Source organism: Chaetodon auriga, chromosome 16 (assembly GCF_051107435.1).
Source record: "Chaetodon auriga isolate fChaAug3 chromosome 16, fChaAug3.hap1, whole genome shotgun sequence".
NCBI classification, from domain to species: Eukaryota; Metazoa; Chordata; class Actinopteri; order Chaetodontiformes; family Chaetodontidae; genus Chaetodon; species Chaetodon auriga.
This window is the reverse complement of record NC_135089.1, coordinates 7,147,483-7,169,801: the sequence shown is the minus strand read 5'-3', so window position 1 is coordinate 7,169,801 and position 22,319 is coordinate 7,147,483. Positions and strand designations below refer to the sequence as shown.

Here is a 22,319-nt window from a genome sequence, read left to right as displayed (position 1 = left end):
CTGCATATTCCAATAAAAGAGAAGCAAGATATCTGGTTGCATTACATCTAGCAATTTCTAGTGACACCAGAAAACAAATAGCAGCAAACTTGGTACATTATGGACAAGTAGGAGCCGATAAACATACTCAGACTATTTCCATCATTGTATTTGAGCTGTTTTTTTAATGTTACTGATGCATTTTTTTTTTTTGCTATAGTTACTCTGCTTTCTGGGACACAGCACATTTGCAACTTTTTTTCTGTAGCATCGTCCCCACAATACAGAAATTACAGACACGAGCTTGTAAAGTGTGTGAAGTTTCAGGGTTAGAGCCTCAGTAGAATTTCAATAGGATTTCAAGGCAGGAGTTATAAAAGACCTCTACAGCGTTAGAGTCCATAAGAGGCCACTGCAAAACTCTCTGAATGCTGCCTCATTATTTCTCTTCATTTAATAAGAAGGAAAGTAAATATACTCCATGGTAATTGATTTTATTGTATACTGTTAGACATTTTTGGTGAGTGGCAGAGGTGTATTTTACCTCAGTCTTTCAAAGTTCATGACATTTACAACAGCTTCTTGGTATTTACTTTGAAGGTTAGAATGGTCAGTCAGATCGTTTTTAGTTACCCAGAATGCTTTGTTCTTCCGTAATGAGGAGTTAATACATCATACACATCAAAACACACGCTGTGTTTTCATTGCCACGATTGCAGGTGTGACATTGCAGCTGGAGGATGACTTCCATACTGCAAGAAAGCATAAAAATTCAATGAGCACAAGCATTCGAGGTAAAGATGTGCAGAACGTCGAAAGCTGCCATTTTCTGCTGGGCGGCGTGTCTTGCATTCTGTTAAGGAGGCATGAATATTCCCTCAAGAGTTCACCTAATATTCTTCAACACAAGTCACATAGAACGTAGCATATGCAGCACAGATAGCACATCAAAGTATTTATTGGGTATCATACGGTGGCAGCGGTGTGGGAGTCTTTCCTCTGTGCCATGTCATCAAGCCCTAAGCATTCTTGGGGAAAAGTTATAATTAACTCGGCTGAGATAAAGTCGAGCGTATTGCTTAACTGGCGTGTCTGCTGATGGCTCACTAAGTAGCAGGCAGCTGCAGACAGCATTGGCAGGCTAATCAAAAAATAATGGTGACTATCACAAATGACAGTTTAAATACTGCTGTTGGCCAACGTACACGCACTGCAGGCGCACAGTTGGAATGCGAGTGAAAATCAAATTTCCTTAATATGGAAGGTCACATTGTCACATTTGCACATTAGTTTAAGTTTGACTTGATAGGGCCGCTCAACGCAGAGCCCTGCAGCAGGAGATTAAACAATGAAAGTGTAACACCTGTGGGAGAAGGCAGAGGCTTTTCTCCTCACCCAAAATACTGTTTCATCATGACTGTAGCAGCTTAACGTGCCTGTTTCAGCCCAGGCGCTTTGCTTCAAATGTAATGTCAGTGTAATTAAATAATCTGTTAGACCAATGAATTACAAGCGAATGCATTTGTAAAATCTACTTTATCTCGAACAGCTGCTGTGAAACAACAAGTATTTTCCATTAACATGATGAAAACAATACATATTCCTTCACTGGCAGCTTTGTGTTTGCAGTACTTTTGAACAAAAGCATTATGAGAAGCATATAATTACATAGATTTTCCATTAATTGTGTGTTTAATTATACTCAGGAATGTCAAGAAAAAGTCAGAAACCTCAAATGTTCCTGCTGTTGCGTTTCCTTCTGCAAACAAACAGATCTGCCATAATCAAACATCGCAAATAAGTCAGCAGCTCCAAAACAGCTGAGGGGATTGATATAAGGAGAATGCCAGCATCTCAGACTAATTAAGTTTGATAAGTGAAGGTTAAACCTAGAGACAACATGCCAGCGCTTGCAGTGTCAGCAGTGTTGGAAGGTCATATTGTAGTGGGTTCACAATGAAAGTTAAATCTAAAGCTGCAGTCATAGACACAAGCATCACCTGGGGGACTTCATCTGGCATAATCGCTGAGGTTGTCTGCATTCTTAATCCTGTGCCAGTCTGACATCTGTAATCTACACAGTAAAACACAAATCTACTGTTCATTTGCTGTCAAATTTCACTCAGATATGTCCAGCACACATTTGCATATAATTAATCTAACCTTTTATTGTTATTACTTTTTGCACGTATTTCTCAGTTTTTTGCACTTTGCTTCCTCTTTTGTGTCCAGAATTTTGGAGACTTCAGTGGAAATCATTAATGACAACTATGATTGGCTTCAGAGCGCAAATTCAGGAGGTTAATCTAGCTGCTTTAGCATGGAGACCCATTCAGAGACAGCGTGATCAAATCCATCAAAAAGAGATATTTGGAAAGTTAATGAGATCAGTGAGATGCATGGCAGCATTTGGTCAGGGACGTCTTATCTTTCAAAACGTCTTTGTACTAGTATGTTATGTATTCCTTGAAATTTGGCCAGGAGATGTGAGTAAATGTCAAATGTGCATGAGAGTTCCTACAGTCTGTGTGTAATCGTGGTCTTGTGTGAACAGAGCTTTACAGCTGGGGCAAGCTTTGCTATAGACGACTTTAGTATGACTCATCAGGTTATGAATGAACTGCCTGTAGTGTTTGTAAAGGGAGCCCCAAATTTTGTGTGCTGCACTTATCTTGCACCAGATACTGATCGATATCAGACAGGAACACATCACAAATGCAGGGAATATATCTGATTATATACTGTTACTGGACACCATGAGAAGAAAACACTGCTGTTTACTGTTTACAAGAAAAACAGAAAATATGTCAAATAAGTAGTTGAATTTAAGACTCTTGCCTTTTATTTTGATGATCACAACAGAAATACCGACACAGAGCTGAAGTCGACTGCAACAAATGGACTTCATCAGCGTTGTAGCATCTGTTTTAATATAGCTGTTACTTTTTTCATTCTCAGTTGCAGCACATTTATTCAGCAAATTTGCCTGTGAACTTTTGTCAACAATGAAGAGATAAATTTCCCTGCTGAATAACTGACAGGCTGATTTTATTATTCATTTGACATTTTGCCGCAACTTGATGTTGAGAGTTAATTTAAACAGTAAAGCCGGTGGTTCATTTTGAGCAGAAATGATGAATAAATAAGCAATCGAGGCGATGAATATTCAAGCGGTCTCATTAATGTAGGTCTGGTGTGGCTAAATGACAGAAAGGCAGTGGGATGATTGCTGGTTAATGACTTGGTTAATGAATTAATGCTGGTTGCCTGTTGATGAATCCATATGTCATGTATGTGGGAAAGAAACTTGGTTTGGTAGATATTTTTTAAAGAAATGGCACCAACCCCAAACCCAGCATGATGTGAAACCATTTATATGATTATATTAATCTCTGTATATTATTCTATATTCATTTTGTCAATGTATACACAGCTCAATAAACATTTAGATTTAAACATTTTGTCGAAGATACCCTCATTTATATTTGTCTCCAGTGGTAGCCATTTTATAAACAGCACTGCTTCTGGATGGCACTCTCAATCCCACTTGAAGTCTTGTCCTACAGTTTCATAGAATTTGATATTAAATGGCCTATAAAACTCCTGCAGCTGCTCTATGACCTCCTGTTCGATCTGTACGTGAGTCCTGCCCTTGGATTTGCCGAGGCAGCGCGGCTGGCTGCTGCTCTCGGGCTTCTTCAGGCAGGGGAAGCCTTTGGTTCGATTAAAGTAGAAGTGCTTGTCCGTGATAATTCGTTTCAGTCCTAAAAAGTCCTGAACGCGGCCCATTTCCCCTGCCGGATCCGTGATCAGCCGCTCCCCGCTCACAAAGTGCATCTGCGACAGGCGAAAGTACTGCAGCCAGTTCTCCAGGTGCAGAATATACATCCCGATCCGTATGGCGTTCCAGGACGAGTCGACGAGACCCAGACTTCTGTTCTTAAAGGCCAGCTCCTCAAACGTAGGTATGTCTGGCTTCTTGGAAAGAGTCTGTGTGTAGTCGGAGATTGCTCTCGTGACTGGGTTACGCACCACAACAATCAACTTGGTCTCGTGGGACATGCTGGAGATACGTCTCGGGGCCTCCCTGGTGACAAAGTAGCTGGGAGTCTTCTCTAATGTGATCTGGCTGTCTAGTGTTCGTGGCATTAGTCCCCTTGGGAGAGAAACAGAAAGAAATAAACACACATGGATGAGTCAGCAGAGTTGTTATTTACCTGTCCAGCAGCATTTCCACATGCCTTTTCTGGATGAGTTTCGGAAAGCAAACATAAATCCATACTTATATCATAAATGCCAAGAATTAAAAACAATCTAAGCGTTAACATGTTGCAACTGATTTACTATACATTAGACTTTGTGGCATATAGGCTCTTAACAGCAACACAACAATAAAGAAAAGACAAACAACACTAAAACACAGGTTATCTGTGTACAGTTTTTAGGATATTTCAGAATAGAGGGCAGTTGAAATCTGTGGTATTCATTGGCAGAACATGCATTCAGATCCATTACTTGAATAAAAATGTAATTATTTAAACTTTATATACTACAGCATAAAAGCTGCACTTTTATATGTAAACACGCAGCATTCAAGACTTTACATAAGGAAAAAATTAAAAGGTATTATCAGCAGAATGTAGTGAAAGTCTTTAAAGTGCTCATAATGCAGCAGATTGACTCTTCATCAACTGTTGGGTAGCTTAATGTACTGGATAACAATTTATTATATTTCATATGCTCATCGTAGTTTTTTTTCTTAGTATGCAAAGTAACTAGTAACTATAGCTGCCAAATAAAAGCAGTTGGCAGGAAGATTTTGGCATCACACACAGATGCTAAAGGGTACCTTGTATGTATGAAAACTGGTTGTGTAACAAGCAGTGTAAAATCTATAGATCCTGGTATTACAAAAACTGGATAACACAGTTTAAGATATTTCAAAGACTTTAGAAGGCAGTGTCAAATTACGGCATACAATACCCAAATAAATACAATGTGAATCTAGAGTATTTGTTAGATACTGTTCGGTGACAGCTTGTACATTCAAAACATGCATCATAATCATCGTCATCATGCTGTCAAGATAATGGCTTTGCAAACTACAGGCAAATGTTTCTGTTTGTCATATTTGTCATGTGAGCTTTCCTTGCCAGTGTTTCATTCTGCGTTGGCCCTTTGTGTCAATAACAGCTGATGAATGAGCGTCTGATGTTGGCTGCTGGGACAAAGCACGTCTCGGCCACAATTCAGAGATCATCCGTACTTTGTTCTCTGTTTCCTTTAAATAGAAAAAGGACTGTAGCGTCAGCACTGTAACTGTGCGGTTTGGTGAGAATAATTACAATATGGTACTATTAAACTGCTCTTTTACTTGTCTCATGATTACAGAAGATATAGCACCTGAATTTCTCTATTTCACAGCATGTGAATCGGTTTCTGGATTTTAGGTACGTTACCACACAGTTCTGATGATTAAATACCATGCTTTCTTTATTATTACTGGGGGAAGGCTTCGATTAAAACCTAACCTTTCTCAAAGTTTTCTCTCTCAGGCTAGGGGTAGCCATAGGTTACCTCTGAAGTCTTGGAAATATTGATCCATTTAGCTTTATTTATGAATCCTGAGTTGTTGGCTCGGGTACCTCAGGGCCACTAGGCAACTATTAATCTTTTATGAGAACAGCACCTTTTCAAGCAAACAGCTTTGCTACACACTAACAAACTTGCAGCTATTTTCCAGGAGGTGCAGAGTCTAAGCAGATCTTGGGTTGTGTGCTGAGGAAACTGTCTTCATTATTGTCAATTCCACACATTTTCACCTTGCTCAGAAATGAACACTGTGAAGATGAGAGGATCCTGCATGAGCTGGTTCAAGATGGCAACTCGTCATATTGCGAACCCGGCAGACAATGTGAGCACATGCGGTGAAAGGTCACAGATGGTTCTGCTGAAAATAGTGTATTCACAACAGCATTATGTAGACAACGTGTTTACAAATGCATCATAGCATGTGGATACTGGGAATAAGACAAGTTCTGTTAAATCAAGTGGAGATTTACGATAGAATACTGAAATATAAAAATCCATGTGAGCCTGTCTGTCAGAGGAAGTTGCAACATGTGCTAACTTACCTTGACTTATTGATTTTTACTGCCGTTCTGTTTGTTTACTCCCAGAGAGTCTCAGCCCGGACAACTTACAGGACTGTTCGAAAGAAGTTATCAACACTGAGGGGACTGATAAAGAAAAGATGAAAATAGGGGTATTAAATATGCCTGAAAAGATGGATGTGTCTCAGGTGGGAAACCAGAAGCAGCAGCATATTTGAGGTAAATTATTACAGCGTAAAGACGGGTTAATAATAACATTTAGGTGTTGCAGACATTCTGCTGCTCTGACATGTTCCTGTCCAGTTTTCTGTCCTGCCGTTGTTTGGACTTGAAAGTTAACCTAACAAAAATATTACCCGGCTAAGACCCTGTTCACATCAGGTATTATCAACACATGCAAGGCGTTAATGCATGTAGAACACGCATCTGGATCACATCTGCAGCAGGTTGGACTCACTGTGACTGAATCAAAGCCGACTGTATCGATAATCAAAACAGCTTGAGTTCATTCTAAAGAAGAAACAGCTGTCCAACGTGCTGAAAGGTCACCTGGTCAGTGACCTTTCAGCACGGTCACCTCAGTATCTCAAGCTGTATTGCAAAAAACTACAGACAAGCCCCTCCTCAGCAACTTAGAATAAGTGGCACTCATACCAAGCCCCCAGGAAATGGCCCAACAAATATTGCTGTCAAACGTTTGAGATTCATTTTTGAGATGCTTTGAAATTATTCTTTTTTTTTTTTTTTTTTTTTTAATCAGAATCTGTCCAATAACATTTGCAAAGTCTAGAGGATCCGAATAATTAAATCATTTCATCACATTCATGTGTGCAGGGAGCCAGCAGGAAGTCAGGGGGAGGTCTTGGACAATCATGCTCTCAACTGGTTTGGCAGGAAAGGGACCCTAGTGGACATGGGCCCAAAAGCATGGAAGCACGAGGAAGCCACAAGGGCTTTTCGAGTATATGTGCCAAGTGACCAGTTATTAATACATTCATGGCCCATACAACAACGTTGCTCCAGGAGACTCGTCGAGGAGCAGCCACTGTGTGCACGACAAGTGTCCAGTGACCTGACAGGGGTGGCAAAGCTCTCACTGGTCTTGGAAAGCTTCAGTACGATAGTAACTTTGGTCTAGTTAGCAAGGCTCTAGCAAAGAAAGTAGCCTACAGGTACCTTAGTCCAACAAGTACAACACAAAGGATGAAAAAACTGCCCTCTAGAACAACAGATAGAAGGATTTTCTGACATTGTTTGTCTGTGCCTTCCACAATAAAAGCAAGTCAGTTTTATGACATGACAATGCTATGTTAGGTGCCGGTAAAGATCACACTTACAGTAATAACACTTGGGAAAGGTGAAAAGGGACAGCAGTCTTGTTAAAGTCTGACTAGAGATGACTCATTGGGTTATTTTTGGGTCTACATGTCCCTCAAGCATGTCCTGCGCTGCTTCTTTCCCACTGGGACACACCGTGCTTCGGTTTAACTAATGTACATGTTAACAGCCACTCATCATGCGGCCAGAATTGAGATAAAGAGAATTATCTGTAGTCGCTGGTTGTCCATTCAAAGGATTGTTTAACTAGCTGCACTGCAGCCACAGAGAGCATGGCGCAACACAACAATCAAAGCATGTTACTGTTTATTTTTATTGAACTCAGCAGCATTTAGAAAGGATGCTTTCATGTCAGTGGGAGCAGAATGGACCAATAAGTTCCAAGTCGCCTGCATTGGAACGATGTTAATGAGGAGCACTGGGCCTGTAATATCTACAAACACTGTTTTGATCTAGCCTTTTCTAGTTGGGGCTCATGTCCATGTTCATTTAACTGATTATCACAAAATTAGCATTCACATATGAGCCAACTCTGCTAAAGCTGATTTTAATGGCTGCACATTCACCCACAACGACCACATGTGACATAACGAACAGAATTCAAGTGATGAGCAGAGATTTCCTGTTTTTGACAAATCATTTTCTTTGCGTGGCAGCTGCAGCCTCATATTAGGATTCTTTATTGAGATAGCAGGAATCAGACCAGAGAGGGAACATGTGATACCTGAGGCAGGTGTCTGAACCAACCGTCAGGATTTTTCTCTCCCCATGCCCTCAAGAAAGAACCAGCAATGCACACAGCATCTGGAATTATAAGATAAAATTAAGGGTCTTTATGGAAGTGGGTCCTGGTGAGCTTTTACTAAAAGCTGTTTAGTCCTTGCCTGGTAATGATTATTTGCAGTTGGAACTCCAATGGAATCGCTTCAAGGGTAATCACTAATGTTTCTGAGACCTTAGCATCTTTATCAGTATGCAGATACAACGTTTAAAACCCACTTTAACGTGAGCATCTTGCTTTGTGGGAGCGACGGTGTGTGAACACGCACACACATGCACACAAACACACCTTGATTAACTGACATTTGAGTGAAGTGCTCTGATTGATTACCACCTTCTCACTCAGTCAACACTAAGTTCTTGGGTGTAATTTACAGTCTTCTTCACATTTCTTGGTGAAACTTTAAGTCAGGATGCATTACAGGCTTGGCTGTGACATTTTAATCAGACTGTGAAAATGAACTCAGGCGTGGAAGATCTGCTCAATGCTGTAAATGAGACCTGGTTAAAAAGAAGAAGCTGGTTGAAATCTAATTTGTTGCGGATGCTTCAGCAGTGCATTTGTTATTGGTAATTTTATTTTATATAGATGTTTGAATTTAACTTCTGAATGGTTTGTGTGATATTTTATTGCAGTTTATTTTTCAGCAATTCAATATTTCTAAGTAACTAACACAATAGAAAGGCTGATTAATGTCAATGCTAGCACCATAATTTATCAACCCTCAAATATCAGTTTTACTTTGTTATGATTATTTCAACGTGTGTACACTGTGACACAACTGAAGCAGTTTCTCATGTATATAAAGCAAAAAACACATTGCTCCATCTGTTTAAACAGAGGAGGGACATCACAGGAAGTCACAGAAAATGGCTGGAAGGCAGCCACTAATGGGTATGCACATGGTGCTCCTTTTATTGTGAAGCTTTTGATTTGGGTCCCTTCCCAACAGGGAGCCTTTACAGTATATTGCAGAGTGTGTAGAACAGTTTCAGCACTGCAGAATAATGCCCTCTATGCAAACAGATGAAGCAAACACTGAAATTAAACTGACTTATTTAGAAGTTCATCATTGTATGAATTCATTATTAAACATGGCCTTTTAAGTGGAATTTGGGCTTTGTGAAACACAAAATTAACCAGTTTGTCACTTGTTACTATTCGAACAGTTTTGGTCTGTAATGATTTGATGAAATGTGTTATGCTTGCTCTACAGACCCCTCTGTATAAGACAGAAAGAGACACACAAAAACAGATGAACAAGCGTCCCTCTGCAGCTGTTCTGTTCAGGTAGTTCAACAGGTAGGGTCAACAACGGAAAGCAGTCGCTGCCACTCATTAATGAGCTGCGATGTGTTGAAAGCTCGTCTGCATATTGTTGTGACCCTGAACGAACCTGCTGGATACCTCGCTGAACAATTTATCTCTTTTGGCGCGTAGTTCCCTCTGGACACTGCTATATCATTATGGTGGAATAAGCCACAAACATGGATGTCTTTGTTTCAAAGTACCAAGACTCCCCATTAAACCCAGATAGACCATTCTCCTGCAGTGTGCAGCTCCACTGGGAGAACATGCTACACTTTCCACAGCAGCAGAGCAAATACAGGACAACAATTAGCATGTTAGAGGCCAATCACATAAAAGCAATGGATTTTGCTTTAAAATAATGATTTCGTTGACTTTTGCCAGCCTGTTCATGTCTGTAAATTACCCAGAGGTTACCGTATATTTCACTCAGACTTTGAGTTCTCATGACAAGGTTATTCATCTGTGGTGTTCAACAAACCGAACATGTGAATGTGTTGTATGTGCTGAACGAGGAAGGATGAGCTCATTCAACCCTGCAGGGTCTGCCTCTCCAGACAGCCAATTCTCCATCTCATCAAGTTCACACAGGTCTGGAGAAAACCTCATCCAAAAACAGGACACACACACGTTCATTTGGCTGAGTTTGAGTCATGAAACCTTTTGTGAAGCTGACTTTTGTGTTTCAAGTGGACAGTGATGCAACATTAGCAGTAACTTGACCTCTCATCTATGTTTTTCAGTGACAGCACTAACAGAGGATTGCATTAGACTCGACAGTCATACCTCTGCTAAATCACCACAGTTACACTGGTGGATACTACTCAGCCAAACGTTTCAGCTTTGACAGGAGAAACAAAGCCATAGACTTTTTGATATTTCTTCCATAAAAATACATTTTGGCCTGTTGATGGTGCTGGAGTAAACATTAAGGGTCAACAAATATTATGAGATTTGTTCAGTGGGCATTAATATCAACACAAAAGGGCAATGGCAAAAAATCTCCCACTGTTTCAAACACAGATAAGTATTGACAGATGAACAGAACGTCCTTACATCCTATTGCTGGCAGAGCAAAAACAACAAATACATTTTTTTATGTATGAGTGTATAAAATCAGTTGATCTGAAACTGTAGTCCGGAATAACAGTCGAATCCTAACAATCAAAATCTCCCTGATACTCAAATTAAACAAAGATTGGACATTAAAATCCATTTGGTGCAGGGTTGTTGTGCTACATCGGAGACTACAGACTGCAGAGATCCACCTCGTGTATGTGACACTGCATACATATAAATAAAAAAGCTGCAAATTGCTGCAGTACGTGCATGATTTCTTTGGTAGTGTGAAGACAAGCAATGAAGCGAACCGGTGGGCTGTTCAGCTCCAGACAAGTGTGTCTTTTTGTACAACCTCAACTTCTAAAGAGCGACGCAGGTTCATCTGGGATGCAGACCATCAGAACAAGTAAAGGTCAGCTTTGAATCATCTCCTTGTGAACGATCAATGAACTCAGAATTTATTACTGTCATTTCACTGCGGTTTGAACTTAAAACAGAATGTTGCATATTGTGAGATCCAAGACAAGTTCTCAGTAAATGTTTGCAGTGTAAATACAAAATTGTCATGCGAGGAAGCTACACATGCAACATTTAAGTCCCTCACAAAAAACAACAAACAAACTCATGACCAGTGAACCATCTCAAACACCTTTTGATCAATCATCACACATATGTTCACATAAACTTCAGGCATATGTGGTTTTTACATGTGAGTCATCAACTCTCCTGTTGTAATTACGGTATTAAAAGAGTTTAATGAGTTGGAACATTTCAGACAAACACTGATCTGATTGGACTTCACCTTAGAAATCATTAATCACAATGTGGAGTGTTTATGCAGGGGCAGAGATTTAGAGAAGGCCTTTACCTCCTGCCAGACAACAAATATTCGTCATTACAGGGGCTGATAATGAATCCTGCCCATTAAACAATATGCAGGGCTGCAGGCTGACTGTGGAGAGGCCTGAATCAAAGTATCCATTACATGCTGTGTTTGTTCGGTCTCTGGAGTAATTTAACAACACAACGGTTACACAGTAAATTATCAGAAAAAGTCTCCTGGGCTCTCATTGCCAGGGTGTTATCACAGTAAGCAGCATGCAGAGTAATGATGGTCACAGTCTTTAATACATAAAAGGCTTTGGTTTAGAAAGAAAAAAGCTGCTATTTTCTGGAAGAAGTAGTTCAAAACTTTTATCAGAGCTACTGCACAGTCAGATACTATCCAGCACACAATCACGGAATAATTGAAATTGCAGCTTTATGTTCATGACTTTATTTCAGACTGAATTATAGCCACACAAAAACATGCAAAAACCGTGCTGTCAAGAGCAGCAGAAGGGAACAGCAAAGCAGTACTGAACGCACACAGTGAAGGCAAATACCACGCAAAGTTGGGCACACATACACACACATATACCACTTTCAAGTAGTTGGATTTTGTCTTGTCTAAGTTCATTTTGCTTCCATGATTCAATATAGTTTTTTACATTTTTAGAATCATGAGTCAAGGGCTGCTTTGAGGGTTTTCACGTCTCTTCGCTCACAGACTTTCTTTCCATACTTCCTACCAAACCGACTTGAGCAAATCGTGTTCCATACAAAGCTTTTGTCCTGAAATGTCCTGAAAGCCAATCCCACACGCAGGCGTGCTCCCCTGCCATCGAAACCCATTAGCAATTTGTATTTCTCAGGTAGACTGTGCAGAGAAAATGCTCTTATTCTGTGTGATTCTCATAATGTCTCTGCCACAGCGCTTCCTAAAAATGGCATCTTCCTCTTTCTTGATATGACGGCATAGATCCGGCCTCCACTGAAGAGGCTGCTCCATTATTAAAGTATCACTCACTTAGATTACAGCTGTGATGACATGTGATCATTAATCACCAGCAACAGAGGCCTGCCGCCTCGAAAGTCTATTAAGAGTTAACAAAGAGCGGTCCACACAAATACAGCAATCCTGCGGCCAATTCAGCGAGGTGGGGAACAGAGGGGAATAACAATTTGGCGCTCTGAGAATCAAGCATCTATTTTTCTAATTCAACTGACGACAAATTGGTTGAAAACAGCACACTGACTGAGCCAGATGTCTTGCAGAGGAAGAGCTTCTTAACATCAGGCCTCTCCTCGGCCACATAATAGAATCAAAACAGATTCATAGCAGGACAATAGAGTCCTGCAATACTGCAAAATAAAAGAGCAAAAAAAAATTGCATAATGTATTTGACCTTGAATCAAAACCTATTTAATCCCTGTCATTTCAACACTGGGCTCTTGTTTTCCTTGAAACAACAATTATTCATGGTCTGGTCTGCAGAGGGAAATGACTGACACTTGCTCTCCTTGAACAATAACACGTTGAATTGAGCTGAGCTACGAGCTGTCACATTAACATGTGGCACGGGAAGGCGTCCACAGGCTGAAATGAAGACAGTCAGACAGACGGGAAAGCCTCTGAAATCCTAAACTGCACATTCTCGAATGAGGTTTATTCTGTCTATTTAATGTGTTTTTTGATGAATTTATAGCAGCTGGGCTGCTGATTTCAGCTGATGAACAAACAAAATCAAGTCTCTAAAGGCTTTTTGTAATGCTGTAGTATCATGTGCGATGCAGCGAAAATAAAAATGTTTCATAATCCACTCATGTTAATAACATTGCGACCTTGTGAATGTCTTAATCAGTGATCAGATTACATCCTGCCCCTGTTTGTGCAGTTTTACAGCAGCACCCTCACTGACATACATGGAGATTTCTGGAATTTTCATCAACAATGGAGCTCTTAGAAGTTCTTTCTGGGTTTACAGTATCGCCTCCAGCAATGTGACAGTCAAGGATATTTATAAATGGAGGGTGGACAGTCTACACACTGTTAGTAGTTTTACTCTTCACTTAGATGGTGGGAAAGTACAAAAGGACACAGGAGAGGGGAGACACAGGAGGGAAAGCTCAGGCAGGATTTGATCCCAGGTCAGTGGGGACGGGAAAGTTAACAAGCTGACAGTCTCTAAGTGTGAGCTAAAGATTGCTGGCTGCTGAATATTTCCAAAATTACAATGTCTCCAGGATGATAGAGCTGTTTTGATGGTGTCATTTGTTGCAGGGACTGCTGAAGCCCATTCAAATTAAATTTTAACTATCCTCAAGACACATGGAGTGACAAACCAGATAGCTGTTTATTGCTTGACCTATGGCAAATACAGTATGTTACTAATGACTTCATTAACAGCCTTCTTCCTTAAAACCTCCGTCTATAAATGATTTAGCCACATATTCTTTGGAGTAAAAGTGCAATAGAGTCTGCCTTTATTGTATTTACTGGCAACATCTTTTCCAGTCCAGGAAGTGTTGGGTTTTTATGCTGCACAGGACTTGTCAGGAGGTGTTGATTGTATACAAAGCACACGACTGAGGTTTGCATCCTGAATCCTGTGTGTGGCTCTGACTGCGTATTCACTTTGGTTGAGATAACAAGATTATGATTTCTGCTAAACATTGAAAAAGTAAATGCATCATGTCTTCCTTCAGGTCGGTCATGACTTTTTTTTTAATATTTCATCTGCATCTCTCTCTAACCTTAACCAAGTACTTTGATTTGCTGAAAAATAACCGTAAAAATGTGAATTATTCACTGATGAAATGAGTGGATACTGCAGTGAAATGATATGTGGTGTCTGTGAACCTTTTTCAAATGACTTCAGTACAAACATACTGCAACTTTGCAAATTAGTAGTTTTCTAAATGTAATCTTTCTTGACAATTTAAATGGAGTGATATGCCTTTTACGATAAATCATTTAATGCATTTAACCCATTCAAACTACAAGCAACAGCAGTGGTGGGAGTGTGTCATTAATGTGTAAGCTGGGTCTACAGATACTTCAAAAAGAGCTACAGAAACCTCAGAAACTAACTAGCTAAACAGGTTTAATGTTTCCCATGTTGATCATTTTGGTTTAGCATGTTAGCATGCTAAAACTGGCTACTTAGCACTTATCACAAAGCATCAGCTGATGGGAATGTCATTAATTTGTATGTATTTTGTGATAAATCACATTATTGGACAACATTGACCTGTTGATGGCACACCAGGAAAAGCTGAGGGAAATTATTAGAATTCATCTTGGTGGGAACATGAATGTCTGCACCACATTTCATGACAATGAATCTAACAGTTGTCAAGACATTTCACTCAAACCACAAATGTGAACTTCATTGTGGCGCTTGAAGAAAAGTCAGGGGATCTCTAAAGTTATTGTGATACACTGCCTGGAAACCCTGAATGCCTGTCCAACATTTCATAGCAATCAATCTGGTAGTTGAGATCTTCCAGTCTGGACCATATGGATGCTATTGCTAATTTAGTTGGATATACCAGTGCTTTAGCATGCCATTGGTCCATAATGTATGCATGATTACATTATTTCCTGAATTATTCTATTATAGCACCATCTCTCTATGTTTCAGATGGGTCTCACTGGGGAAACATCTCAAAAAGAGTTGTTTTGTAATTAATGTTAACCACTGCATGTCTCTGAGCTGCACTGAAATGAAGACAGCTCATTAATAATGCAGAGTTACGCCTTACCCTCCCTCGCTGTATAATGTGCAGTTTTCTGTGTTAAATGAGAACCATCTAACTTTCTGTCCTCATCAACCTTTCTGATGATACTGTTCCAGAGCTCCCTGCCTCCCCAAGCCAATTAATGTGGACCTGGAGAATATTTGTAGCTGCAGCCTCTCATACAATTTCAAGTCTTCTCGGGGAATCTACTGGAAGTGCTTCTGACTCCTGTGAAATCAATAGAGCTGAGATGCCCTTTTAAGTCCTGATGGTGTATAGCGACGTGTTTTTGTTTGATCTTTATGATTCTGCGGAGAATGGAGAAGTACGAGGAAATCGGTGGCGGTGGAATGTCTGTTTTATCAGGTCCTGCATGGTTGTGTGAATACCCTCGCACAAAATAAATGAGGCCACGTGTGCGTTCTGTTCAGGAGGCACAGTAATGAACACTGCACCATTTTTCTTCTGAGGCTAAATGATCTGTCACACGCTTAATGTAACAGGACAGACTGTGCAGAGCAACTGGCCAGTACACTGAAACTGACAAGAGTTAATTTGGTGTCACATGTATGTTTCTGTCTGTTCAACAGATATTAGCCACTGAGAATGAGTTGAAGTACAACAAGCTGAAGTTTTAAAGTGCGATGATGAAAAACCTTGCACATGAACCTTGTATTGTATACTTTAAATAATAGATCTAGAATAGATCTAACTATAGATCCCAGATGAAAGTAACAGAAAAAAAGCACAAATAGAAATCCGTCTGCTACTTCAGCACCACGGACAGCGGACAGAGCCGTGTTCAGGGCCATAGATCCACAACCCTCAGTCAGATACAGGATCAATGAGTCAGGCAGACTAGACTAACATATTGAACTAAACAACGTCTCTGCTCCTGCACTCTCTCTGCCACAAGGGGATGGAGAGGGGGGATGGCAGGTTAACAAGAGGGATGCATTTTGGTCATTATGCCAACAAGGGGGTGCCCCCCCCCAGATCACCTACTGCACATACCCAAGGTGTTCATGTGATCCCAAGGTCAAGAGCACATGGGTGCCCAAATTAATTAGCCACGATGATATAAAATTAATCAATGGCAATTTTAATAATCAATTAACCACTGGAGTCATTAATCAAGGCTGTATTGCTCATTCATTCAAGCTAATGTGGCGAAAACTTTTACAGGCTTTCATAAGGGATGGAACGATATATCAAATCTTGCGATACCGTGAGACTTAGAGGTTAGTAAACAGGTTGGAGCCAAAGTATACAGTAACATCAAGGCCACACTTTAGTTGCACAGTGATAGCAGCTCTGTACCACGAGAAAAAGCATCAGTGCCACAGAGCCCTCAAAACAGCAGAGTGCATCTCAGTAAGCTCAGATGGGTCGAATTCAGGAGATACTCAGAGCTACATTACAGTCACAGCTCGTGTTAAAGAGTGGTAGCATGAAGATTAACAACAGTCATCATAGTAATGCACGAAATATGGCTGTAGCCGTGAAAGACGCTGGACTGTGCACACACATGAAGTGTTTTGCACACACTTTAAAGCTCGCTTCACAAGCTGGTCTGAACGTAAGCTGCCTGCTGGGTGGAGTGAGGCATGAAGCAATGTTTTTTTACTGCTGCAGCTGAGCTGACCACCAAACTGAGACTGTTACACCTGCCAGTACATAAACTGATCCTGGATGTGGTCACCTGATGGAACAGCTCTTATTATTATTAGGCTGTTATTACAGCCTGTAGCATGAACTGTGAACCTGCCAAAGGTCTATGATTCCATATTTTTGATTGGTAAACTGAACAAGTAACTGATACATGAATTCATAATAAACGCAACCGTTTGCAGCCAATTGATAGACTGACAGATAGTCCAACTGATAATCTGTGCACAACACAGAGCAGCACATGTAGCATGTATAAACACATTATGTTACTTGCTATAGAGACAAATGTGACAGTTAATCAAAATGGAAAGATACTTTATGTGACTCGCTGCCAAAAATCCAAACATTGTGACAGATAATCACTGAGGGCCAGTCTAATACAATGAACGTCACTCAGTCACTCGTCAAGTTGAATAAAAGCTGCTTCAGCCTGAATTAAACCAGCCTTTGTGTCCGTGGTATTGTTAAAGTATTCATCTTGAATCTATGAACTGTCAGCTTGTGACAAGCGTGCAATATTCCAGCTTTGTAATTTTCCACAAGTGACATCGTATCAGCGTTGGACCTCGATTGAGCTTTCCTCAAATTTAGAGTGACATGGAAAAACAATATTGAACTTCTGTAAAACCCAAACCTCTAGTCTAATAGTTTGCTTAGTGATGACGTAAGCTGATGCTATTGCATCAGTAATCTGCACTAAAACAGCAGATTTATGGGATGGAGGCTTGCCAGGGCAGCAAATGGTCTAATAGTTGGGGCAGGAGATGTCTGTTGTGATGATGTCTCATCTGTTCTGTTTGAAAGATGCAGGTGTGTTGATGCTTGTTAATAAAGGCCTATGACTGTAGACACAGCGCACCGGGTCGACATGTGGCCTTGTGTGTGTTTGCCTTAAATTAATCAACACTTTCACCACTGGGCTAATATTCACAGTCTTCATGTGCTGAGGTATTTACAGAGGTATTTAACAGGCTTTCCAGTTCTTTCTGCTGTAGTTACAAAGACTGGTACCTTTGTTTGTCAGTGGTTCTAAATCAATATTGCACAACAATAAGGACAGTCTATAAAGTGGCCCTTTAGAAAAGTTTTCCTCCATTGCTTTTTTTGCTTGAGTGTTTATAAAGCAACAGACTCCTTCCTGTGCATGCAAATGAAATGACATCACACAGCTCGATAACCAAGTATAATACATAGAAAATTAAGATTAACATCAGAAGTTGCAATTAAATAGAGACCTTAATAAACTTGCAAATTATTAAGCAAGTGTTTGCTTTTTAGCTTCTGACCAGGGGACTTTGGAGTGTTCTTGTGTCTTGCATTAATGCATTTCTGTAAAATTATAGCCTCTGGTTCATTAGTTTGAAGATGAAAAGGACTGATTTTTTCAGGGGTATGGAGCAGTTTCTGAGATAACTATACTGTACGGCCGGTCTTTGTGCGTGTGTGTTGGATTGTCTCGCATTTGCATGAGTACATTTCTTTGAAGCTGACATTATCTATAATGCATTTTCGTTTTAGTTTGTACATTTATTTTCACTCTGAAATTAACTGTCTGACAGGACAAGACTGACTATGAAGTTCAAGTTGAAACAAACGTATTCTCTGTGTTAGTCACAAATCTAACAGAATGAGCAAATCCAACATGTTTTGTAATTTAAGGACTGATTGTATCTTTTCAGACAATTTTCAGTTCTGCAGAAGCTTCACTTGAGGAAACACTTTGCTTCGCTCAGCTGAAACGAGGCCCTAGAAACAACTGGAATGAAACGGTTGAGATCTTATTCACAGCCCACTGATTCATCATTGCAGAAACGTGGTCTATCATCGCCTCATGTCAAGAATCAAAAAAATAGCTGGTATTATTTCAAGTGTACCGAACTTCAATCAGGATATAGAAGAATCAGATGTCAACAAAGCCCAGCATGAGTAATATATTTTAAACAATTCAGCCTCGATATAAACAGTGAACGTAAGGAAATGTAATCATGCACATCCTATGATTAAATGGTTATTGAAGAAAAGCTGAAGTAAAACAAAAAACCAAACATGTCTGATGAGATCTGAGCAAACTATCAGCTGAGACGTGATGGGCAGATTCTCATATGCATGATAATTTGATGCTGCCTTTGCTGTTCATTCCTGCAGTGCAGCTTGAGAACAGACTTCATCACTTGTTCCGTGTTCTTGGAAGCACTGCTCTGTGGTCTGTTCCTGCCACACTGGTGGCACTGTGGGTATGACAGCTGTAGGCAGCTCCAACAGTCAGATGTCATGTAACACAAACACCATCAAGCCCTTCTGGGGGACGTCTGCAGACCTGAGTGCAAAATTTTTAGTCATTGCATATGTTTTGCAGTGATTGCTTGTTGTTGAGAGGAACCTTGAACTTTCTGCTTCAGACACCCAAAAGGTTCGAAAGAGAAAATATGAATTAGAAAAGCATCTTGTCTGTAGATTCAACAGGAGCCACCTGGACAGAAGCTTATGAAGAAGTGACAAAGCGAGATAAGAGAGGCGGAGGTGGGTGGGGGGGTGATGTTCGATGCACCTCTTGAGCTTCTTTGCCTTCAACAACCAACCTAAGAACATTTTGTGCCCTGGTGCAGCCTGTTTGAAGTCAGCTGGTAACCTGGGGGCTGCCTGCGTCTTTGGTGCTGTGGGCTGTGATTGTTTGTGTGAACTGATCCTACATCAGCCTCATGGAGCTGTCTGTTCAGCACCGTGGAGCTCTGCTAACAGCCAACATCTGCAGTGCTGAGAAAAACAGACTCAAAAGTTCAATCAAACTTGAGATCTTAGTGGTCGTTTGCTGCTTTGGTGAGTGTATACTTGTGTTTTCATGCAGACATGTGTGTGTGTGTGTGTGTGTGTGGCAGCCCCACCAAGACATGGTGCGTTTGTGCGTGCACACTGCAGCCAAATGTGACCCTCACTATAAATTGTAGGCCATGGAGAAATTGTAAAAGATTTATATGACTGAGAAGTGCCTTAGACTCAAACCCTCCACTCATTCTCGTCAGAAAATTGTTTTATGAACATTTTGACATGGAAGAGTCTACACCAGGATCTCACATATCACAGGAGTCCCCTGCCCAGCAGAGCAGAGGGCTGACTGCACTGCACTGGGTGACAGAAGTGAAAACAGTGCATCAGTGCAGAAATATAACAAAGCTAATGCATCTCTGAAAAAAAAATCTGATTACTATTTAAATCAGTGTTGCTTTTGTGTTTTCCTCACCTGTACCAGTCAAGCCCTCTGTCATAGTTTCTGTCGAAAAAGTGCGGCTCCGTTCCGAGAGCGCGCACATCTGGATGTATCCGGATGAACTCCAGCACCGCCCTGGTGCCTCCTTTCTTTACACCCACTATTAACGCATTAGGCAGCTTCTTATTTCCATACTTTTGCGCAACAGTCATGTTTCTCAACTTCATGTCAGCCCAGTGACTCCCCGACGAGGCTGGGGCTTTACTTTGGTCGCGGAGATCACTTGGTCCTCGCTGGCCGGCGGACTCACCCAGAGCGGACCTGACTTCCAGCGAAGCGCAATTGTCCAATTTTCCAAGAAGTTTCTTCCCTCCTGCGTTTTTGCTCGGCGGGCATCTTTTCGCCTCGTAACCCTGGTTTGTCATGATTGTGCTGCGACAAAAAAGAATACTATAGCATAAATAGGTGCAGGACAGTGACACAGTGAATATGAAGGCGAATCTGGCGCTGAATCTGTTCGTAGATGAGAGGAACATATGTGCCATGTCTCCATGGGTTCAAAGTGCTGCATGGTTTTCCATCGGAGTCCTGCTCCTCTCTTGGTCTTCGGTCGGAGTCTGGCAATAATATAGGCTCTAAAGTCAGACAGACTGGCATGTGAGGATAGGGGTGGCTTCTCGGAGGCATCAACTGCGCGTAAGTCGCGTTATTTCTTTTCATAGGCTGCTGAACTGTGCGAAAGAACTTGAGAGCAGAATGTGATTACAGCAGCTTCCAGGAGACAAAAATGGGTCAGTCCTCCTCTAAAGAAGTTTCTCTTAAGTGGTTTGAAGTGAGTCATTTGGATCAATTACTGATGTCACTGTCTTAAAACGAATCCCAGAGGAATTAAACGCCCATCTTTCTCCTCCTTCTCATTGTTGTGTGTCGATTGTGAGAGAAAGGAAAAAGTCCAACGCGTCCTCGGTGTCCCTAAAACTCTCACCAGCGCGATTGTTCTGCTCGCCTCCGAGGGGATTTCGAGGCTCAGCCCACCTCTCCCTTTCATAATGAAGTTGTGAAGATATATGCACTTAGGCTACCGGCTATAAATATTTAATCAATCCTCTGACGTCACGCACATGATCATAATTCCATATGCGTTTGGTCTTTTAAAGGAACATCCTGAATATTTTAGGTAACATCATATTTGGAGATTTAAAGATGCAACATTTGGCTTCCCGTGTTCCAGTAATTTATGTAAAAAAAACCCCAAAAACATCTATTCTTCAGGTCCTTTTCTTCCACAGCTGCACTGTGTCAGCTAAGCAAAGTGAGTGTCATAAAGCTCAATATGAATCACATGTCTAATTTCAAAGGAATTCACCCAAACACACAGGTTTTGAAAGCAGCTATCAACAGTTTTGTAATCTGTTTGCTGCCATGTCGCCGCATGTTTTCTTTTGCTTGAAACAGAATGATTCATCAAGGTTGAGCTTTCTCCACTGCGCTTTGAGTACTTTCTTTACACACCTGGGCATCAGCGGCCCCTGAAAGTCAGGATCACAATTGATCCTCTGTGCTGCCGTGATGCAAGCTGGATGCAGGAATGCAATATTCAGCTCATTCAATGTCATGGTTAAAGTTTAAAGTTTGTTTCATTATGGAGGAGAGAGCATCTAATCTCTGGACACAAAGCAGCTGCATGTTTCCTCTTCTTCTTTGTCTGTGAATATATGAAAACAGACAAAGAAGAAGAGGAAACATTGAAAACATTGTGTTTAGATTATTTCAGTGCCATAACTCCATCGGATACCATTGGGCTTATTACTAGGACATCTTTTCAATTATTCAAACCATTTGAGTTGAACAGTTTTTGAAAATATAAACCACTTATTAAAACAACATGACAGATTTTATTTAAACCATAAGTAGAAATAGCAAGTAATCACACCAGGTAATCTTTTACCTTTGTTCACTTCACTCCTTATTGTCCAATGGGACATAGTGGACAGTCACCATTCAGTCCTACGGGAACAGGACCAGGACAAACCAGGTGTGGTTTCAAACACCTGTGGAGCTGGACTGGCTTACTGTGTTGTCCATATGCTGGTGTCTGTGTATTTACAAGCAGCAGGTTGGTGTGAATAGGCTGACCGGATGATGTATTCATCAGTGTCTTATCCAGTTTCGGTGACGTCATTGTGCTGATGTACTATTTCAGGAATAATTTTGACATTTTGCTCTCCAGGCTGCTGCTGGTGTCTCGGTCTATGAGCCCAGTTATTTTCCCCTTCATCTGAGCTCCCTGTATCCTCCG

The 22,319-nt window shown here is 40.8% G+C and overlaps 1 protein-coding gene across 1 annotated transcript; it reads right to left on the bottom strand.

The window, feature by feature from the left end:
• Positions 1–1,497: 1,497 nt before the first annotated feature.
• Positions 1,498–21,085, bottom strand: hs3st2 (heparan sulfate (glucosamine) 3-O-sulfotransferase 2). Its single transcript, XM_076751574.1, has 2 exons — positions 20,054–21,085; positions 1,498–4,135 (listed from the first exon to the last, which is right to left on the bottom strand). The coding sequence occupies exons 1-2, from the start codon at positions 20,563–20,565 to the stop codon at positions 3,517–3,519; spliced, it is 1,131 nt and encodes a 376-aa protein (XP_076607689.1). The 5' UTR covers positions 20,566–21,085; the 3' UTR covers positions 1,498–3,516.
• Between the last annotated feature and the right edge of the window lie 1,234 nt (positions 21,086–22,319).